Below are 22,890 nucleotides of genomic sequence, written 5' to 3' on the forward strand. Positions count from 1 at the left end.
GTGCAGCAAATGGCTTCTTAATAGTTGTTTGACTTTTTGCTAATTTATCAGGCAGCGACTGTAGCTTGTCCTTATGATGCCATTGTAGATGGTGGAGCATGTAAGTGGTGTTAGCCGTTGTGTAAACCACCGGCACCAGCAGAGCTTGCAAACTGTCTTTGCTCAGGCCACAGTCTTGTCGCCATTTTCTTGCCTCCGTGCTTGAAAACCGAAATTATGCCATCCAACTGACTTGACGTTTGACAGAGCATCCTCTATTTCCACCTCCTCCTCCATTATCTTCCCAACATTCGATCACTACAGCCAGTGAACATCAGGGTCAACAACAAGTCAGTCAAGTAAAACTAAGATTATGCCTATTGCGCCCTCTTGCCTTAATATTGACAAATATCTATATCCTCTGGGAGTCACAATTTAATTTACTTGATATCGTGATCAATTTTCCAGCTTCACAATTCTGTTGTCATATTTTTTAATCGTGAAATATCGTACCATGGTGCATTGTTACACCCCTACAATTTAGTAAATCCCATTAAGTCATCTGATAGAGACTCAGTCAGTGGGTCATTTATGGAAGACTTGATGGAATAATTTTGGAAATATTGGCTAGAACTTGTAATGTAGGCTATATTCTAATCCAAGCAATGTTTTCATCTTGTTGTTTACTGTCATGTTTTCTCAACTGACTTCTTGTTTTTTGTGCACTTATATTCAGCATTGGTGAATCTACTGACTGTATAATCTTGGCTTCTCAGTGAGGTACACTGGGAGTAGACCCTTTAACCCTTAACTTTAGTGCCTTGCTTCAACTGTTCAACGATGCAGATTGAAAGTGTGACTTTATGACGCCAACAACACATAAGTCATATGAATCCAGCTTTTAAATGGCTACTGCCGTCTGTTTATTGAACCCGCTTTCCATGGATTAGGGCTGGGTGATATGGACAAAATCAAATATTGCGATATTTTTTATCAAATACTTTGATATCAATATTGCAAGAATATTGTAAGGATAACTATTGGTACTTTAACAAAATATTTACACAATTAAATTTTGATAAGTAATCATCAGTAATGTGGATATAATGACTAAGTGTGTAAAGGCGAATAATAGAATAGCTAGAACAGCAATTTCAGAAAATTACATCGCTTTACTGTAATCGCAGCCTTTAAAACCAGGAAAAGACTACACTTATGCCATATCATGATATTATGATATCAAAAATCTAAGATGATATCTAGGCTCATATTGCGATATCGATATAATATCAATATATTGCCCTGCCTTACTATGGAATGTCTGTGAATGTTCTCATTCATCCAGGTCATGGTTATCCAAAGGAGTTGAATCAAGTGGACTTATACCAAGTCCAGTTGCACTTGATTCAACTCCTTTGGACTTACTATGGAATATCGATACCAAGTTGTAAAACCGCTGATCCTTTCCACTAGAAGAGCGGGCCATACTCTCAATGCACTCAGTACACTCCATTTTACTACTGTTTTCTCAATGTAAGGTCTCACATGCTGTCTCTCCTACCCTCTCAACCTCTCTCTCTCTTTCATTTCCTCTCTCTTTTTGGTTGTCTTTCCCTCTCTCATCCTGTAACTAATTTCCCGCTCTCTCTCTCTTTCACTCTCGATCTCCAGCCGGTGTTACCCCATACAGCCGTGTGTTTTGCGTGTGGCGAGGCGGGGAAGGAGGACACAGTGGATTCTGAGGAGGAGAAGTTCAGCCTCTCCCTCATGGAGTGTACCATCTGTAACGAGATCATCCATCCCAGCTGCCTCAAGGTTTGTGTGTGTGTGTGTGTGTGTGTGTGTGAGAGTGGGGTGGGGGTGTATGTGTAACATTTGTTGGGGTGTATTGGGTTTTGGCTGGGGTTTCTGTGTGTCTGAAGGTTTATATGTGTGTCCTGTTGTGTTTGTATACGTGTGTTTGAGATGGCATGTGCCATCTGTACCAAGGTTGTCCACCCCAGCTGTCTTAAGGTGCGGCCAAGTGTGTGTAAGGTGTGTGTGTGTGTGTGTGTGTGTGTGTGTGTGTGTGTGCACGCGCGCACATGTGTGTGCGTGTGTGTGCGTGCGTGCGTGCGTAATGGCCATGAACTACATGCTATGTACTTGGCAAATGTTTGATCTGTATGACCTAAACCCTTCAGACCACTCATGCAGGAAATATTCATTCAGTTTTTGAATTTGAAAGTTTAAACTGCAGAGATCACATTTATTTTGGACTCTGATTTATAAGTTTTTGTCCTTCCTTTTTACAGTACCAAAAATACATGACAAGACAAAGTCAAAGGCCAAGCCCATTAAATAAAATGAAACTAAACCCCAATAACCCACATACAAAAATGGTTGCTGCATTCATTCTGTCTACCAGTCCCTATTTGTATAATTATGTCAGGCATTGTGGAGTCTGTCATCTTTTTTATTGCCTCTTAGACTCTTATTAAACATGTTAAGTTTTTAATTACTTTAACTTTTTCATTACTTTTTCATGAATCTCTCATACTATGTTCAGCTACTTTAGTTGGAGCCTCTATTATATACTAGGGGTGGGGGTGGGGGGATCGATAAAGCATAGTATAGTGATATTTTGTGTGGCAATATTGTATCGATATACGGATACTAAGTATCTATATTTAATTATTTATTTTATTTTTGTTATTATTTTAATTCATTTTAATTTAATAGTAATTTACTTTCAAATTCCCCAGTTGCTGAAGGGTTTGCATAACTTTTTTGTACAACTTGCATTGTCAAAATACCTGTAAATAATACAGTAGTCCACACACGTTAGCATTTAGTTAAGTTGGACTATGTAGAGGACTGCATTGTGATTGGAATCCTGCGAGACCCAGTGCAAATCTCGCTGGAGTGGGCAGTTTTAACTTTGCCAAGGGCGAGTGGTCAAAAAATAAACTGCTGGGGCATCCGGGTAGCGTAGCGGTCTATTCTGTTACTTTCCAGCACGGGGATCACCGGTTTGAATCCCCGTGTTACCTCCGGCTTGGTCGGGCGTCCCTACAGACAATTGGCCATGTCTTCCGGTGGGAAGCCGGATGTGGGTATGTGTCCTGGTCGCTGCACTAGCGCCTGCTCTGGTTGGTCGGGGCGCCTGTTCAGGGGGGAGGGGGAACTGGGGGGAATAGCGTGATCCTCCCATGCGCTACGTCCCCCGGGTGAAACTCCTCACTGTCAGGTGAAAAGAAGCGGCTGCTCTGTAAAATGCAGAAAAGATGGCTCACATTATAAAAGTATCTAACTTAAGATGATTATGTAAAAATGCTGTTATTCCATAATAAAAAAAAAATTTTAAAAATGAAAAGAAGCGGCTGGCGACTCCACATGTATCAGAGGAGGCATTTGGTAGCCTGCAGCCCTCCCCGGATCGGCAGAGGGGGTGGGGCAGCAACAAGGATGGCTCGGAAGAGTGGGGTAATTGGCTGGATACAATTTGGGAGAAAAAAGGGGGAAATTAAAAAAAAACTGCAGGTCCCGGGACTTAGCTAGCGCTAACCAGAAGGATGGGGTCAACAAATGCAGTTGATCAGAAGATCAGAGCAAGCCAAAATAAAAAATAAACAAGGCAAGTCAGGTTTTTGGAAAAATTTCTCAGTTTTTAGTTGTGACATGTAAAAAAGTATTAATCTACAACTGGGCACAAATCTGGCACCTCTGGGTTGAGGTGACATACCTGCTCCGTTCTCCCTGGTCAAAGTAAGCTCCCCTTCAATGATAAAGCACTTCTTCCTGCACATACCTATTAAACAAGATGCTACTGAGAAATGTGTTGCACTTTGCTGTAGAGACATTCGGCCGTATGACTCCGTCGGCGGGTAAGGCTTTGTTGACATAGAATAGAATAGAACGTTTTAATTGTCATTGTACAGAATACAATGAAATTAGAAGCACTACTCCTGATCATTGCGTTAAAAGACACAGGGAAACGAAACAAAATAAAACAACCTCAGCAAAACGAATAACCACAGCCAACAACATATGTTCTGAAATAAGTAAAATAAATAAATGAAATGTAATTTTGCCCTAGAATAAGTGTATTTATTGCACTAGAGTAACTGTAATTATTGCAGTAGTATGAATATAATTATGCATTAGAACATAATAATTTATTACTGACAGGTATTTATCTCTTTATTAATACTACACAGTAAAATAACATGTCTTCCCTGTGGGATGGGAGAAATCAATGGAACTATTGTGCAGGCGTGAATGGTCAGAATGTTTGTGGGTGCAGCTGAGAGTAGACACACACATTGCGGGAGTGGGCGATAATGGTCAGTAATCCACTGGGAGTGGGCGGGAGCGGGATTAGGAAAACAGTCCCGTGCAGGGCTCTAGACTAATACACAGTTCAGTTTGTCAGGTGCGTGCAACATTTATGACAGTGTTGGTCAGTCTGTCTTCTTGACAATCTCATTTTGCTGCAATAAAAACGATAGAAGTGAGATGAATAGACTGAAAATTTCATCTTATTGGATAAAACAGATGTTGACAAAGTTTTCCTTTGGGGATATAATTTGTGGTTGAAGAAAGGTAATAAATCGCAATATATTGCAATATATGTATTGCAATACTCAGCATATCTCAAAATGTTTAAAATTGCAATGCTATCGTATCGTGAATTAAGTATCATTATAATATCATAATGTGGGGCCTCTGGTGATTCTCACCCCTATTATATACCATCTCTTTGTAATAACGTTTTTGCTTGCAGCTAGCTATTTTTTTTTACAAGTGATTATCCTTACTGATACAGGTCTAAAGTCTGAATTTGACATGTCTGGAATGTAGTTGACACTCTTCTAAGACTGAACTTATCATTTATTGTGAAGCAGCAGTGAACAATTGGATCTAAAGAAATTCACTGGATGCACCATTTTGAAGATAATACTTCAACTTCTTTTGTAATGTGACTCGCCCGTCGGCTTGAATGGATACCAGTTGTGGTTGCTGGTGAGTGGTTTTACTGTGTTTATTGTGTGCTGAGGTCAAGTTGACTTAAAACTTCAAGATTCAGTGCCTTGCTCAAGGGTACAGTGCATGCACTCCCTTACTGTGTGTGTGTGTGTGTGTGTGTGTGTGTGTGTGTGTGTGTGTGTGTGTGTGTGTGTGTGTGTGTGTGTGTGTGTGTATATATATTGGGTTTTACTATGGAAATTGAAAGTGAGCGCTGCCAGATAAGGGGCCGTCTCCTTAACCACTGATGGGCGACGTGGTGGCTTAAGCTAGATTCATGCTTAAATGTGCATTTGGAAGCGTGTGTGATGTCTTGACACCGATATGTGCATAGGTGTGTGGCTTCATACTTGACATTGGCTCAACTGTGCCAATGTCGTGTTTACAAAATCAAAATACAAAGGGAAAGCCAAAAAAAATCTAGAAAAGGAAAATCAATAGAACAGGGCAGCATAGTGGCCCAGTGGTTAGCACTGTTGCCTCACAGCAGGAAGGTCCTGGGTTCGAACCCCAGGCCGTCCCAGGTCCTTTCTGTGTGGAGTTTGCATGTTCTCCCCATGTCTGTGTGGGTTTCCTCCAGGTGCTCCAGTTTCCTCCCACCCTCAAAAATACATGCATGTTAGGGTTACTACTCCTGTCTGTGCCCTTGACTGAGGCAATAGGAAGAAATAACTGGAGTTGGTTCCTGAGCGCTGCACGGTGGTTGCCCACTGCTCCTAGCTACACAGCTAGGATGTGTATGCAGAGAACGAATGTATGTACAATTACAAATAAAATGTATTCTATTCTAAATTGTATTCTATTCAGAGTATGGCATGAAAAAACCCTCAGTATATATTTTGGTTACCTAGAAAGTATGGTGATATATTTGTGCCTCATTCCTGTGCAAGCAATGGGAGATTTGGGTTACAGAAAAATATATTTTCCAAGCACATCAGTTATATTTTGGGGAGAAATTACATGCAAGCAAAAATTATTTCGCTTCAGCAAACAAAAATCTATTCTGTGCTCAATAAATGTATTTGCATGTTTGCTGTTATTCATGTTAATGTGCAATAACCCGTCTTACTCAGTTTTACTCACATGCCCTCACAAACTCTTGCTCGGTGCGCTGGCAGACCACTGCACACTAGCTCATAGTCTCTGTTGCTCAACCTCTCAACTTTGCCTGCACATGTCGCTCAACCTAGCACAGCGTTACCAATGTGCCATACGAGTTTTAGTCTTGTAATCCTCATCCAGGGACGTAGGACAAGCAAATGTGCAAAATTCAGTCAATCTTCTTTACTGCCACTAAACAATCACTAGCTGTTGGATCAGGAAACAGACCCTGTGAGGCACATATGTGCAACTCTGACAACAACTTTCTTTTAATTTCTGTCACCGATAGCGAAAGTGTTTTTGAACAAACATAATCACAACATGAGTGGCCCATGAAAAATGGTTTTTCCAAAACCTGTTAAGCTAAATATAGGTATGATAGACACAGTAGATAAGATAGTGTGTTTTGGGAGACACCGAGGGAGATGAATTGATTCCAAATCATGTCAAGTATATGTTTTTTTGTATGTATGTATGTGAATGAGATGTATGAATGTGCTGATGGGCAGTGATGGGAATGGATACAAACCTGGGTGAGGGTAAGGGTTGGACTGAAGTTTGGTCTTGCCCCCAGTTGCATCCAACTGAGGGCAAATATACAACAAATACAGTTTGCTGGGGGGGGGGTGCCATGGTGGCTCACCTCGTAGAGCGCATACTACATATAAAGCTGAGTCCTTATCACAGTGGCCTGGGTTCACATCCAGCCCGGACCCTTTGCTGCATGTCTTCCCCTCTCTCTTCCCTGTCTCTCTCTCAACTATCTCTGTGAAATAGAGGCGGAAAATGCCACAAAACAAAAAAAAAAAAAAAACATAGTTTGTTGGTATTGAATTTCATACAGTAAACTGGACGCCAGGTTCTCTGCTTTTTTCAGTGGAATACTGGATGGATGGAGATTTGTTTTGTGTGTGCAAGGGTTGACATACCACGTGTATATGCATCTTGTGCATGTGAAATCCAAGACATAAGAATTGCCTGGTACACCTAAATTTCAAACCATGTGCACCACTGCAGAAATTTGAACAAATGGATTTTGACCCCGGGCGGCACGGTGGTGCAGTGGTTAGCACGGTCACATCACAGCGAGAAGGTCCTGTGTTCAAGCTCCGGGGTAGTCCAACCTTGGGGGTCGTCCCAGGTCGTCCTCTGTGTGGAGTTTGCATGTTTTTCCCAGGTCTGCGTGGGTTTCCTCCGGGTGCTCCGGTTTCCTCCCACAGTCCAAAGACATGTAGGTCAGGTGAATCGGCCGTACTAAATTGTCCCTAGGTGTGAGCGTGCGTGTGTGTGGTGTGCCCTGTGATGGACTGATGGCCTGTCCAGGGTGTCTCCCTGGATAGGTTCCAGCATCCCCGTGACCCTGAGTAGGTAGGATAAGCGGTTTGTATAATGGATGGATGGATGAATTTTGACCCCTGGTACGTGTATGATGGTTTCTGTATTTGAATGTGATATTTATGTGTTTCTTCTCTAGATGGGTAAAGCAGAAGGCATCATCAATGATGAGATCCCTAACTGCTGGGAGTGCCCCAAGTGCCACAAGGAGGGCAAAACCAGTAAGGTGAGACTTGGGGGCTCATTTGGACTTTGGGCCTAGCGTTTGAGCTAGGACCAGAGAGGACTAGTGTTTGGCAAGAAAAGGGTTTGGGTAATGCAGCCATCGTTGGGTAAAGGTTTGAGAAGGGCTTGGGGTCAGAGAGGGGAGATTTTTATAAAATCTTAAGAGTTTTGGGGAGCAAATATAGTTTAAAATGCAGAAGTCGGTTTAGCAATTAAGGTAGTGCATTGGTTTAATTAGAGATGAAAACAAAAGGACCATAATCTCCATCTCTGTCTCTATCTCTCTAGGACCAAGGGGACGGTTCAGGGAAGCGCAGGCTGGACAACGGAGAGGTGGGTCGCTGGAAACTTACAGATGACCCACCCCCCAAGAAGAAAGCTCCACCCTCCCTGGAAGATGGAGGGAGATCTGAGGGAGGGCACAAGAGGAAGAAGGAGAAGGAGCTGCCTCAGGACAGTGGGCCCAAGAAGAAGGTAGAGTGAGACCCTTTCTTAGTTTTGCTCTTCTTTTCTCTTTTACATCACCTTTTCCTTTTCTGTTTTTTCCTTTTATTTTCCTAATTTCTAACTTTCTTCTTCTCACCGAATGCTCCCTTTTTAAAATTTGCATTGTTTTCCATTTATACACAGTGCAAATGTAAAATGGTATCTCACACCCTGTTTTCAGGTTTTTGTTTAGTTTTGAACCCAAACAGTGAGGCCACAGGCTATGAAATGAATTGAGATAACTGCTGTGTTGTAATGAGTATAACTGCAGCACTAAGTGTCTGTCCGTCTCTCTGTCACTCCACGCCTTCTCCTAGATGAAAGGTGCCCATGAAAAGCGTCTCAAAAAGGTATGTCCTCTTCCCAGCCAGGCTAGACTAGATGCATGTGAAGCCTCCGTAAAAAGAAAGCTCTTTTTGCAAAGTCGTGGTGCTTCTTTTTTTTTCTTCCTTCTTCTTTGTTTTGTGTTGGGTAGAGGTGGGGGGGTGCACAGATGGAATTGAATTATTAGAATAGTGTTAGCTCTGCAATCAGTCAAACTGTATTTAACTTACAAAAATCACACATGCAAAAAATGTCCATACAAAAAAAAATGAAAAGGGTTTATATGGACTAGGGCGATTCAATGAATATATAGGCAATTGGCGATTGGTAGCGTAGCGGTCTATTCTGTTGCCTATCAACACAGAGATCGCCGGTTCGAATCCCCGTGTTACCTCCGGCTTGGCTGTGTCTGCGGGTGGGAAGCCGGATGTGGGTATGTGTCCTGGTCACTGCACTAGTGCCTCCTCTGGTTGGTTGGGGCACCTGTTCAGGGGGGAGGGGGAACTGGGGGGAATAGTGTGATCCTCCTACGCGCTACATCCCCCTGGCGAAACTCCTCACTGTCAGATGAAAAGAAGCAGCTGGTGACTCCACATGTATCGGAGGAGGCATGTGGTAGTCTGCAGCCCTTCCTGGATCAGCAGAGGGGGTGGAGCAACGACCGGGACGGCTTGGAAGAGTGGGGTAATTGGCCAAGTACAGGTGGGAGAAAAGGGGGGGGGGATTGGCAATTGGCTGAGCCAGTCGGCAATCTACACTGCTCAAAAAAATAAAGGGAACACATAAGCAATGCAATGTAGCTCCAAGTCAATCACACTTTTGAGATATCAACCTGTCCAGTTAGGAAGCAACACTGATTTGTGAATCAATTTCACCTTTTGGTAAATTGTCTAATTTCCACCAGGTGGAAATTAGACAATTTGCAAGACAACCCCTATAAAAGGAATGGATTTGCAGGTGGTGGCCACAGACCATTTGCCTGTCCTCATCTTTTCTGGCCGATCTTTGGTTAGTTTTTCATTTTGCTAGTGCCCTAACCACTAGAGATGGCATGAGGCGGTATCTGCAACCTACAGAAGTTGCTCAGGTAGTGCAGCTCATCCAGGATGGCACATCAATGCGTGCTGTGGCAAGAAGATTTGATGTGTCTCCCAGCACAGTGTCCAGAGCATGGAGGAGGTACCAGGAGACAGGCCAGTACACCAGGAGACGTGGAGGGGGCCGCAGGAGGACAACGACCCCGCAGCAGGACCACTATCTGGTCCTTTGTGCAAGGAGGAACAGGAGGAGCACTGCCGGAGCCCTACAAAACGACCTTCAACAGGCCACTAATGTGCAGGTTTCTGCTCAAACAGTGAGAAACAGAATGCATGAGGATGGTATGAGGGCCCGACGTCCACAATTGGGGCCTGTGCTCACAGTCCAACACCGTGCAGCCCGATTGACCTTTGCCAGAGAACATCTTGGTTGGCAGATTCGCCATTGGCGCCCTGTGCTCTTCACAGATGAGAGCAGGTTCACACTGAACACATGTGACAGACGTGAGAGAGTCTGGAGACGCTGTGGAGAACGTTCTGCTGCCTGCAACATCCTCCAGCATGACCGGTTTGGCGGTGGGTCAGCGATGGTCTGGGGAGGCATATCCTTGGAGGGCCGCACAGACCTCTACGTGCTAGCCAGAGGTACCATGACTGCCATGAGGTACCGGGATGAGATCCTCAGACCCATTGTCAGACCATATGCTGGTGCAGTGGGCCCTGGGTTCCTGCTCATGCATGACAATGCTCGTCCTCATGTGGCCAGAGTGTGTCAGCAGTTCCTGTATGTCGAGGGCATTGATGCTATGGACTGGCCTGCACGTTCCCCAGACCTGAATCCAATCGAGCACCTCTGGGACATCATGTCTTGTACCATCCGCCAACGCGATGTCGCACCACAGACTGTCCAGGAGTTGACCGATGCCCTGATCCAGGTCTGGGAGGAGATCCCTCAGGAGACCATCCGTCGTCTCATCAGGAGCATGCCCAGACGTTGTAGGGAGTGCATACAGGCACGTGGAGGCCACACACACTACTGAGCCTCATTTTGAATCGTCTTGAAGAATTTCCACAGAAGTTGGATCAGCCTATGTTCTCATTTTCCACTTTGATTTTGAGTATGATTCTGAATCCAGACCTTAATGGGCTAATGATTTTGATTTCCATTGATCATTCTTAGGTTATTTTGCTCTAAACACATTCCTCTGTCTAATAAATAAAGATTTTCAGCTGAAATATTTCATTCATCGAGGTCTATATTGTGTTTTTAGGTGTTCCCTTTATTTTTTTGAGCAGTATAGATTTCTAACCTTAGACCTAAACCTAATCATCTCTAACCCAGTATCTAAACTTAACTATCTGCCACATAATGCCTTAGCCATATAGTAATAAAGTGGAAGATCTGAGCAGATGTACTCAAAAATATCCTTTTTTGTTGACACGTTGAAATACATTGTATGCAAATGAGAATGTGATCAGTGGTTCTGTTGCTCATGTTTATAACTGATCATTGACGACGCATTGAGAACAGTTGCCATATGGTGAGAAGGTAGCAAACAGTAAGTTAAACTTTACACTTTCTGGCGATGTTCACTCAACTGATCACCTAAACTGTGTGAACATATACACTCACCGGCCACTTTATTAGGCACACCTGTCCAACTGCTCGTTAACGCAAATTTCTAATCAGCCAATCACATGGCAGCAACTCAATGCATTTAGGCATGTAGACATGGTCAAGACGATCTGCTGCAGTTCAAACCGAGCATCAGAATGGGGAAGAAAGGTGATTTAAGTGACTTTGAACGTGGCATGGTTGTTGGTGCCAGACGGGCTGGTCTGAGTATTTCAGAAACTGCTGATCTACTGGGATTTTCACGCACAACCATCTCTAGGGTTTACAGAGAATGGCCCGAAAAAAAGAAAATATCCAGTGAGCGGCAGTTCTGTGGGCGAAAATGCCTTGTTGATGCCAGAGGTCAGAGGAGAATGGCCAGACTGGTTCGAGCTGATAGAAAGGCAACAGTAACTCAAATAACCACTCATTACAACCGAGGTATGCAGAAGAGCATCTCTGAACGCACAACACGTCGAACCTTGAGGCAGATGGGCTACAGCAGCAGAAGACCACACTGGGTGCCACTCCTGTCAGCTAAGAACAGGAAACTGGGGCTACAATTCGCACAGGCTCACCAAAATTGGACAATAGAAGATTGAAAAACGTTGCCTGGTCTGATGAGTCTCGATTTCTGCTGCGACATTCGGATGGTAGGGTCAGAATTTGGCGTCAACAACATGAAAGCATGGATCCATCCTGCCTTGTATCAACGGTTCAGGCTGGTGGTGGTGGTGTAATGGTGTGGGGGATATTTTCTTGGCACACTTTGGGCCCCTTAGTACCAATTGAGCATCGTGTCAATGCCACAGCCTACCTGAGTATTGTTGCTGACCATGTCCATCCCTTTATGACCACAGTGTTCCCATCTTCTGATGGCTTCTTCCAGCAGGATAACGCGCCATGTCATAAAGCTCGAATCATCTCAGACTGGTTTCTTGAACATGACAATGAGTTCACTGTACTCAAATGGCCTCCACAGTCACCAGATCTCAATCCAATAGAGCACCTTTGGGATGTGGTGGACCGGGAGATTCGCATCATGGATGTGCAGCCGACAAATCTGCCGCAACTGCGTGATGCTATCATGTCAATATGGACCAAACTCTCTGAGGAATGTTTCCAGTACCTTGTTGAATCTATGCCATGAAGGATTAAGGCAGTTCTGAAGGCAAAAGGGGGTCCAACCCGGTACTAGCAAGGTGTACCTAATAAAGTGGCCAGTGAGTGTATTTCTCTACATTTCAGGCATTTTTATGTCAACATTAGACAGAAATGCACTGGAAGCATCGACATGTAAGCTTGAAAATGTTGTTTCCAGTGGCCCAAAAGTGCACTAAATTTGCTGACTGGTGTTTTAACCCACCAGGACAAGTCTGCTGCAGTGTCAATTTGATTTCAAGGCATCAAGAGAGGTCCAATACTGTCTTCTTCTTTCTTTTTTTTTTTTGTGAATTTTAGGTTGCCCACACAACTGTCTCTTTATTTTAAGGTAAAGGTAAAAGGACAGTAATGGCTACAAACATGCAGAATACAAACATGCAGATCAATCTACCTAATCTGACAGCACAAAGTTAAACTTGTCTCTGAGCAGCCAAAAATGATTTTCCTCCCAAGAATATATGATGCAATAGCTTGTCAAGATGGGGTACTGCTAACGCTTCAGATCAAGTGCCTGCGGTGTCCCTGTGAAAACATAGGATTAGAAGAACCAGACGAGGGGGCATCCGGGTATCATGGTGGTCTATTTTGTCGCCTACCAACACGGGGATTGCCGGTTTGAATCCCCGTGTTACCTCCGGCTTGGTCGGGCATCCCTACAGACACAATTGGCCGTGTCTGCGAGTGGGAAGCCGGATGTGGGTATGTTTCCTGGTCGCTGCACTAGCCCCTCCTCTAGTCGGTCGGGGCACCTGTTCGAGGGGGGGGGGACTGGGGGGAATAGCATGATCCTGCCACAACTCCACATGTATTGGAGGAGGCATGTGGTAGTCTGCAGCCCTCCCGGGATTGGCAGAGGGGGTGGAGCAGCAACCAGGACGGCTGGGAAGAGTGGGGTAATTGGCCAAGTACAATTGGGGAGAAAAAGCGGGAGGGGATCCAAGACTGTCTTCTTCTTTTTTTGGTGAATTTTAGATTGCCCACACTACTGTCTCTTTATTTTAAGGTAAAAGAATAGTAATGGGGGCAGCACGGTGGCACAGTGGTTAGCGCGGTCGCCTCACAGCAAGAAGGTCCTGGGTTTGAGCCCTGGGGTAGTCCAACCTTGGGGGTCGTCCTGGGTCGTCCTCTGTGTGGAGTTTGCATGTTCTCCCCGTGTCTGCGTGGGTTTCCTCCGGCTGCTGCGGTTTCCTCCCACAGCCCAAAGACATGTAGGTCAGGTGAATCGGCCGTACTAATTTGTCCCTAGGTTTGTGTATGTGTGTGTGTGTGTGTGTGTGTGTGGGCCCTGTGATGGTCTGGCGGCCTGTCCAGGGTGTCTGTCTGCCTGCCGCCCAATGACTGCTGGGTTAGGCTCCAGCATCCCCACGAGAGCAGGATAAGCAGTTGTAATAATGGAATGGAATGGACAGTAATGGCTGCAAACATGCAGAATGCAAACATGCAGATCAATCTACCTAATCTGAATAGCACAAAGTTAAACTTGTCTTTGAGAAGCCTAAAATTATTTTCCTCCCAAGAATATATGATGCAATAGCTTGTCGAGACGGGAAACTGCTAACGCTTCAGATCAAGTGCCTGCAGTGTCTGTCCCTGGAAAACATAGGATTAGAATAACCAGATGATGCACGCAAATTCCTGTATCTGTTCCGACCTTAAAAACAGGTGGTACAAACCAGTGTGATGATTCTAACTAGGACTCTCTCTCTCTCTCTCTCTCTCTCTCTCTCTCTCTCTCTCTCTCTCTCTCTCTCTCTCTCTCTCTCTCTCACTCTCGCTCTCTCTCTCTCATGTATAGAAACCTAAACAGGAGTCGTCTGAGTCTAACGGTCCCAACTCCTCCACTGGAGTGGGAAGTGGTGTTGGAGGTGGGCAGAGTTCCTCGTCTTCCTCCTTGTCCTCCTCCCAGGCTGCAGGAGGCGCAGGGGCAGCCCAGGGGGGAGGGCTGTCAAGCGCGGACCAGCGCACCCACCACCGGGAAAAACTAGAACGCTTCAAGAGGAGGTGCCAACTCCTGGAGCGTCGCCCAGAATCCTCGTCTTCCAGCTCTTCCAGCTCAGAGTCTGACTCGGAGTCCGACTCGGATGACTCCTCGCGGGATCAAGGCGGGGGAGGACTTGGGGGGGGATCCTCCCCTTCGTCCTCCTCTCCCGCTCCTCCTCCTCCCCCTTCTGTTGCCTATGGCAACAGTGGTGGTCGGGGTGAGCGGGAGAGGAGCCGCAGCGAGCGAGAGAGGGAGCGGGAGAGGGAGCGGCGGCTGGCGGAGTTGGGCTTCAGTGCCAGCGAGGAGTCTGAGGGGGAAGGAGGGAGAGGGGAGGAGGAGGACACAGAGAAGGAGGAAGAGCAGGGAGGAGCGGTGGGGGATAAGGTCCGACGGAGAGGAGGTAGCGGGGAGGGGTTGCTGCAACAGCGAGGCAGGAAAGGAGCGCTTATAGATGGAGAGGAGGATGAGCCCATGCCTGACAGGACCAGGAGGAACTCCTCCTCTCTGCCTCCACCCTCCCCTCTCTCTGCCAATCAAACACCTCCATCCTCAGGACACTCTGATAGCTTCACTGGGAAGCAGCGCAGCAATGGCCAGGAGGCACGCAATGGACGGACTCGGGGAGGTGCAGGAGGAGGTGCGGTAAGGGATAGGGGGGTGGCTGGAGGGGAGGGCGGGGAGAAGGAAAATGCCAGCAGCGTGTTGTCCAATCACAGGCATAGTGGAGGAGGAGGAGGCGGGACCAAGGGCAGTGGGAGTCGCGGCAACAAAATCCGTAGCAACAGCAAGAGCCAGACATCAGCGGGCTCCCGGAACAACACAACAAACAGCAACAACAACAGCCTTAACCTCTCCTCGTCCTCTACCTCCTCCATCCCCACCTCCAACGGTGGGGGTGGTGGTGCAGGGGCAGGCAGCGGGCTCCTGATGTCCGCCATGGCTGCCTCGCCACGCTCCCAGCCATCCCGCCTTGCCCCCCGCTCCCAGATGATGAAGCGCAGCCCTCCTGCTGTGCCCTCCCCACCGCGGCCCATCCAGATGGAGAGACACTTGGTGCGGCCGCCCCCAGCCTGCCCTGAGCCCAGCTGCCTGCCGCTGGACTCTGGCTCATCCCACATCATGACCCGGGATGTGTGGCTGCGGGTCTTCCAGCACCTGAGTCAGAGGGAGCTGTGTGTCTGCATGAGAGTCTGCCGCACCTGGAGCCGCTGGTCAGTACTGCAGTTGCCTCTGCGCGTTAAAGGTTAATGGCCAGTGGGGTATTCAAAGTATAATTTGGTTTCCTTGCTACAAAATAGCAGAGCAGTTGAATTCTCCGACTCTAGAGTCGCCAAAGAGAAATGACCAGGGTTACCAAAATGCCCCGAGTCTCCATCAGAGCCGTCCAGCTTTCTCAATAAAGAAGATAAAAAAAAAAAAACAGGGTGAGTGGCAAATCCACTTTCCCATTAAAGGAAATAGGTTAAATGTCTGGTCCTAAAAAAAATTTTTTTTTTAAAAAAAGTCTGGTCCTGGTTGATCAGAACACAGAAGATCGTGGCAAATAAATATTATTTCCATAGAGTTGAGCTTAAACTTAAATGGAAAATTCACCAATGTTCAACCTTATCTCTGTCGATTTGTGACAGGGATAGTACATGAAAAATACCTGCAGTTGTTCTTGATTGTCTCTGCATCTCTGAAACAACATGACTGAGTTTTTTTGAAAAAGAAAGTGAAGCCGAGTTTTTTCTTTTTGGCTGGAAAAACTATAGCCTAGTAGAGTTTCTAATATTCTAATCCACTCTGAACGTGCCATTCAAAAAACACATCCTCATTCTCTTGACTCAGCTAAATTACTGTTTGTTTAAATGATATCCGACAACACTAGTGCTGAGGATTTTATGGACGACATTATTGAGGCACACGTGCAATGCATTCTGATACGTGTAGGTGCTGTGGGAAAGACGGTGAGCAGGGGAACGCCGATTTTGCCATCAATAGAGTACACAGTGGGGTCTTTATTGCTTCAGTCGGCTACATTGCTCATCAGTACTGATTGCACATACACAGAACCATCAGTGAAATTTCCATTTAAAAGGGTGTTTTGGTTTTTTTTGTCGATAAGAATATTTCTGTTAAATGCATCTGGGACAATTTTTTTCACCAAAAGTCATTTGGTTTCCAGTGCTCCACACCCACCTGTTTGGAGGGTCATTAACACAATACCAATACCATAATACCGCTGTTCTGATTGGCTGGCAGTATTGCTGCTCCTGCCCCCTCCCTTGACAGAAAGAATTGGCCACTCAATTAGGGCTTACCTTGCTCTTGGCATGGGCGGCCTCATGCAAAATCTGGGTTGATTGTGCGACATGATGTCATGCAATCCTGAAAGGCACGTTCAAATGGTGTTATTTAATTACATAAAACGCTGGTGAAACGGATATGTTAAGTGCTATGAAAGCATGAAGGTGGTACTCATCACTGATGGCACAATCTACACTAAGACAAGAAAAATATTGTTTTCCATACTACCCGCCTTTCTAATCAGGGTTATCAAAGTGTCTCATCATTGCATGGGACTACAGGACTAATAGGACTACAGGCATGAGATGCACATTAATTAATTTGCGAAACATTATTAAAAGACTTATTGTAATGGGGATACATTTGTCCTTTGCTTGTTCTTTGAGCGAAATGACTCTGAAGCAGTGACTGCAGGGCATCTACTTAAACTGCCTTATGATAAAGAGAAAAAGAGGCCAGTTCTCTAAAGAGAGATCATGGAGGACTCGCAGTTGTATTAATTTCTCTCTCTCTCTCTCTCTCTCTCTCTCTCTCTCTCTCTCTCTGTCTCTCCAGGTGTTGTGACAAGAGGTTGTGGACACAGATTGATCTGAGCAGGCAGCGCTCCATCACCCCTCCCATGCTGAGTGGTATAATCCGCCGGCAGCCTGTCTCCCTCAATCTAGGCTATACCAACATCTCCAAGAAACAGCTCATGTGGCTCATCAATCGTCTGCAAGGTAAATGGGATAGGGGTGCGCCCATGTCTTTGGTTTCCCTTATAAACACATCAAATACCATCTACACCTGGTGTTAAAATGCATCTCGGGGGGTGTCTGGGTAGCTTGGCAGTCTAGTCCGTTGCCTATCAACACAGGGATCGCCAGATCAAACCCCCGTTTTTGGTCGGGCGTCCCTATAGACACAATTGGCCGTGTCGGTGGGTGGGAAGCCGGATGGAGGTATGTGTCTTGGTCGCTGCACTAGCGCCTCCTCTGGTCGGTTGGGGCAACTGTTCGGGGGAACTGGAGGGAATAGCATGTACCTCCCACGCACTATATCCCCCTGGTGAAACTCCTCCCTGTCAGGTGAAAAGAAGCGGCTGGTGACTCCACATGTATCGGAGGAATCATGTGGTAGTCTGCAGCCCTTCCTTGATCGGCAGAGGGGGTGGAGCAGCGACTGGGACAGCTTGGAGGAGTGGGGTAATTGGCCGGATACAATTGGGGAGGGAAAAAAATGCTTCTCAGGTGGTTGGATATCAGTTCGATCAAGTTTATTTGCATAAAAAGCCAGGTGTAAAATTATCAGAAGTATGAGCGATGGTGACTTTTTTTAATGGCAAAACATTTAAATCAATTTTATCTTGGATGCATAAATTAGTCTATCTGTAATATCTATATTCATCTGAGTCATTTTCACGAAGTTTTCTTTTCTAAACTTGTTTGAAAAATAGAGTTCATAAAATCAATCATATTTGAGAGACAGGAGAGGAAAAGGGATTTTAATATAGTTTTCAGTTTGATTGTAAACAATTAAAGAGGCTGTCTGGTGTTTACCTACCTGGGTGTTCTTGTTTCCTTACCAGACACTCAAAGATACTTTCTTCCTTGGAGGACTAATAAAGTACATTTAAATAAAAATATGCAGCTGTTATCTATAATGAACAGCAGTAATTAAGTTCAATTTCAAGTTCACTTTATTATCTTATACATATAAAAAGTACAATGAAATGATCTGCCCTGGCTCTCTCAGCCCTTAAAACTATACATAAGGAAATAATAAATATAACAAAAACAAGAAAACAGAAATCTCACAAAATAATAAGTCAAATAAGCACAGTGGCCCGGTGGTCGGCACTGTTGCCTCAAAGCAAGAAAGTCCTGGGTTTGAACCCCAGGCCTTCCCAGGTCCTTTCTGTGTGGAGTTTGCATGTTCTCCCCGTGTCTGCATGGGTTTCCTCTAGGTGCTCGTTTCCTCCCACCATCAAAAACACATGCATGTTAGGGTTAATACTCCTGTCTCTGTCCCTGAGCAAGGCAATGGAAAGAAGAACTGGAGTTGGTCCCCAGGCACTGCAGCTGCCCACTGCTGCTACACAATAGGATGGGTTGAATGCAGAAAACAAATTTCATTGTAACCTACAATGACAAAATAAAGTGGATTTCTTTTTTTCTTTCTAAAGTACTGTTCATTATTCTGAAAGCCTGGGGGTAAAAACTGTCTTTGAGGCAGCGTGTTCGAGCTCTGATGCTCTGTAAGTGTTGTCCTGAGGGAAGGAGGGTTAATAGACCATGTGCAGGGTGGCTGATATCCTCCATGATACCTAGGGCCTTCCTTCTGCAACAGGTGGTGTAAATGGCTGTTCCTATGATGTTTGAAGCTACATTTACTAGCCTTCTCAGTTGTTTGTGGTCCTGTTCGGTCAGGTTGCCAAACACCGGTATGCTTCCAGTAAGGATGCTCTGTGTGGTAGTCTGATAGGAGTTGACCAGGGTTTTTGTGGATATTCTGACATTTTTAAGCCATCTCAGAAAGTATAGTCGCGTAATTAAGCCTGTCGCAGTTACTATATAATTGCCTGATTGTGATTTGAGCTGACCACAATCATTTTGCACAATTGTTAGAATTCACAGTTGTATGTTTCCATGCAGATTTGAAGGAAATTTAAGCACCAGACCTAATTTACAATGTTAAAATTTCATTTAGCAGACGCTTTTATCCAAAGCGACGTACATCTGAGAGTTAATACAACACAAGCAAGGATCTAGTCAGGAGACAACAACACAAGTAAGTGCCAAAAAAACAGGTTCAAGTCCAACAGGACATAGGTGTCAACAGGCAGTGCACAAAGGCTGTGCATAGTTGTTTTTTTTTATTAACACCATCAGTTGTGGGGGTGTTTGTGAAAGAGCTGGGTTTTTAGCTTCTTCTTAAAGATGTAGAGGGACTCAGCGGATTGAATGGAGTTTGGTATCTCGTTCCACCACCAAGGAACTACAGAAGAGTCCGGCTAGTGATTTAGGGCCCCATTGTGGTGGAAGTGCCAGGCACCTTTCATTGGCAGAGCGTATAGTGAGCGGGACTGAGTGTAGACCTGAATGAGGGAGGTCAGGTAGGCGGGAGCTGTTTTAGTTGCTATTTTGTAAGCAAGCATCAAGGTTTTGAATTGTCCCCCCGCCCCCTTTTATCCTCACCAATTGCACCTGGCCAATTATCCCACTCTTCCGAACTGTCCCAGTCGCTGCTCCACCCCCTCTGCTGAGCCGGGCAGGGCTGCCAAGGATGGCTACATGTTTCCTCTGATACATGTGGAGTTACCAGCCGCATCTTTTCACCTGACCGTGAGGAGTTTCGCCAGGGGGACGTAGCATGTGGGAGGATCATGCTATTCCCCCCAGTTCTCCCTCCCCCCTGAACAGGCGCCCCAACTGACCAGAGGAGGCGCTAGTGTAGCAACCAGGACACACCCACATCCGGCTTCCCACCCGCAGACACCGCCAATTGTGTCTAGGGATGCCTGACGAAGCCGGAGTTAACACGGGGATTTGAACCAGCGATCCCCTTGTTGGTGCAAGGTTAAATTTGATGCAGGCAGCTACTGGGAGCCAGTAGAGGGATATGAACAGCGGAGTGACAAGTGCTGTTTTGGGTTCGTTGAAGACCAGACGCGCCGCCGGCCGTGTTGTGGATCATTTGCAGAGGTTTGAAAGTGCATGTAGGGAGACCTGCCAGTAAGGAGTTGCAGTAGTCAATGCGTGATATTACAAGACCCTGTACCAGGAGTTGTGCTGCATGCTCAGACAGGTAGGGTCTAATTTTCCTGATGCTGTACAGGGCAAATCAGAACGACTGTGCAATCGAGGCCACGTGAACCTTAAAGGTTAGCTGGTCATCAATTTATAATGAAGAGCTTCCCCTATGGGGTCCAGCAGTAAGTTGGACGGCTCTTGGGAGGTTGTGCTGTAGGAAATGTACAGACAGTCCTTTGATGCTTAATTTCAGTCTGTTTTAAATCCAGAGTAGAATAGTTGTGAACTGCAGTTGGACCAAACAAACTGATCCGTCATATAATATTTGCTGCATCATTCAACAAACGCGTATCCATCACCTTGTCGCATATATGCAGTATCAACAGAAAGTATTAAAAAGATAAACTCAAGTGAGTCTCAAACCTTTGAAGCAATATTGTGGATACTTTGTAATTTCCACTGAATGTTTCAAAAATCGTGTCCACATACTGGAGCCTGAGAGCCGCAGCGGTCTGCCAAACACTCTTGAAGCTGACTTGTTGGTTTAATGCGGCTGTTTTTATTGGTTGTTTTTATCTCTGGTGTTTTTATCCGTTGTTATAATAAATGGCTGTTGAGCCCTCTTTTAACATCATCATCATCAGTATTTGTATCGGAGAACTCCAGTGTAGCCACAAACTTGTACTGCAACTTGTACTGAAGCATTCCAACCAATGGAAACTTTATCTGTTGCAAGGTTTCATTAGTAGGTGAGCTGAGGAAATGAGCAGCAGGGATATTTGCTATACACTTTTCTCATTTCATAAACATCTATTCACTCATTTATTGCTTTCTTGTTTTATTTCTTATTGGGCTTGAAGATGGCAACACAAATTCATTTTTGCAGCAGCCTCACCCAGTACCGGTATGGGAAGATGGCAGCATGAATTCACGTTTGTGGCAGCCTCATCCAGTCCCGTCCATGCAGTGTCTTTGTCCATGTCTGCATTTAAGTTTAGTCTTCGTTTGATAGCTGAGATTGCTGGCGCTGGATCGGCTGGGAGAGCTTGGTCTGCTGCATCCTGTGGGCTCAGCGACCACGGCCCTACCTGGAGCTGCGACCAAGAAGGTAAAACTGAGGGTGGTCTGACAGGACGCGGAAGTGGGGCAGGCTAAGATAACTGCTAGCCCATGCAGACCGGCAGTTCCGATAACACCGAGGGCAGTCTGGCGGCCCGGTCTGGCAATTCCGACAGTCATCCTGGCTGGTGTTCGTTCCCTTGGACAGTGATTTTTCATTTTATTTTTGTTTAGTTTGGATATATGTGTTAGTTTGGATATGTGGGTTCTTGAAGTTCCTGTAGGTTTTTTTTGTCTTTGTGTTGCACTGCTGTGGGCTGGGGGAAACAGAAATGAAATGACAAATAAAGTGTCCCTGATTCTTGATTCTTGCTGTGGTGGAAGGTTTGTTACTGAATTAAATGGGGCACTCACATCTGTCTTTCTCTTTTTCTCTTTCTATCCCTCTCTTTCTCACCCCCCCAGGTCTATTAGAGTTGAATGTTTCTGGTTGTCCTTGGTCATCCGTGTCGGCCCTGTGTCAGGCAGTCTGTCCCTGTCTGAAGCTGCTCGACCTCAGCCGGGTGGAGGAGCTCAAAGACTCCCACCTTAGAGAGCTTTTAGCGCCCCCGCCTGACACCAGGACAGGTAACACTTTCTTGTCCCTCTCCAGGGGCCTCATTTATCAGTCGTTACTATGGGCAAATTTGTTCTTACACACCCATGGGATTTTTTAGCCCTGAAGTTTGTCTCAGAGACCAGTGTAGAACCTGGGTAACCCCTGAATTTAGACACCAGTGGACTAACACTGATGTCTTTGCAGGCCTGGGTGATTGCTCGTTGCAAGAGGTAGACAATAGATGTTTGGAGGAAGGAATTACAAATAACCATCATGCTTTGCTACTGTCAGACAATCTTGAGGGCTAAAAAAATTCCATGGGTAAGAATTTGCCTTAGAAATGGCAACACTTCTTTTTTTTGCATACTTTTTCATTTATTTCATAAACTACAGAAGAATTTCCATTTTGAAAGGAAGGTTGCATTGTGAGACACATTCTCGCTGGTGCGTCCCTGGGTTGCAATGTAATCCCCCAATAATTTATTTTGCCATCACAAACAAAATCATATCACTGACCTCACCCCTTTTAACAATAATGCCATATATTATATGGATTTATTTATTTCAAACTAGTAGTAATGAAACAATAATAAAATGTAGTTCACCTGACGGGCATCAAAGCAGAATATTCACTGAACAAGTTGTGTGCTAAACTACAACTTAGTACAGGTATGAGGGGTACTTTTTCAGTTGCAGTTTTAATATTTAAATTGTCCTACGTGTGATCAGAGTTGCAAATATCAGGTTTTATATACCAAGATTTCAAATATGCCTCAGATAATTTGAGAACAAGAACTATTTATTAGATGGTTGAACGAGGTATCCAGAAGACCTCAGGGTGCACCATGATGTCTCACTATGTCTCAGAACACCATTAAGTTAATTTTACGTCAAGCAAGAGTCAAATTAATTTGTCACACACATTTCGTATTGCTATATGAAATGTGTGTGACAAATAA

The 22,890-nt window shown here is 45.3% G+C and overlaps 1 protein-coding gene across 1 annotated transcript in view; it reads left to right on the forward strand.

Moving 5' to 3' along the window:
- zgc:158376 (uncharacterized protein LOC100101643 homolog) overlaps positions 1-22,890 on the forward strand; it is a 36,000-nt gene that overhangs the window by 11,577 nt on the left and 1,533 nt on the right. The window contains exons 3-9 of the mRNA XM_056288515.1: positions 1,651-1,794; positions 7,562-7,648; positions 7,936-8,121; positions 8,451-8,483; positions 14,069-15,465; positions 17,099-17,262; positions 21,799-21,960. Of these exons, the coding sequence (XP_056144490.1) occupies positions 1,651-1,794; positions 7,562-7,648; positions 7,936-8,121; positions 8,451-8,483; positions 14,069-15,465; positions 17,099-17,262; positions 21,799-21,960 (2,173 nt within the window). The remainder of the gene's footprint in view (positions 1-1,650; positions 1,795-7,561; positions 7,649-7,935; positions 8,122-8,450; positions 8,484-14,068; positions 15,466-17,098; positions 17,263-21,798; positions 21,961-22,890) is intronic.

Source organism: Lampris incognitus, chromosome 10 (assembly GCF_029633865.1).
Source record: "Lampris incognitus isolate fLamInc1 chromosome 10, fLamInc1.hap2, whole genome shotgun sequence".
NCBI lineage: Eukaryota > Metazoa > Chordata > Actinopteri > Lampriformes > Lampridae > Lampris > Lampris incognitus.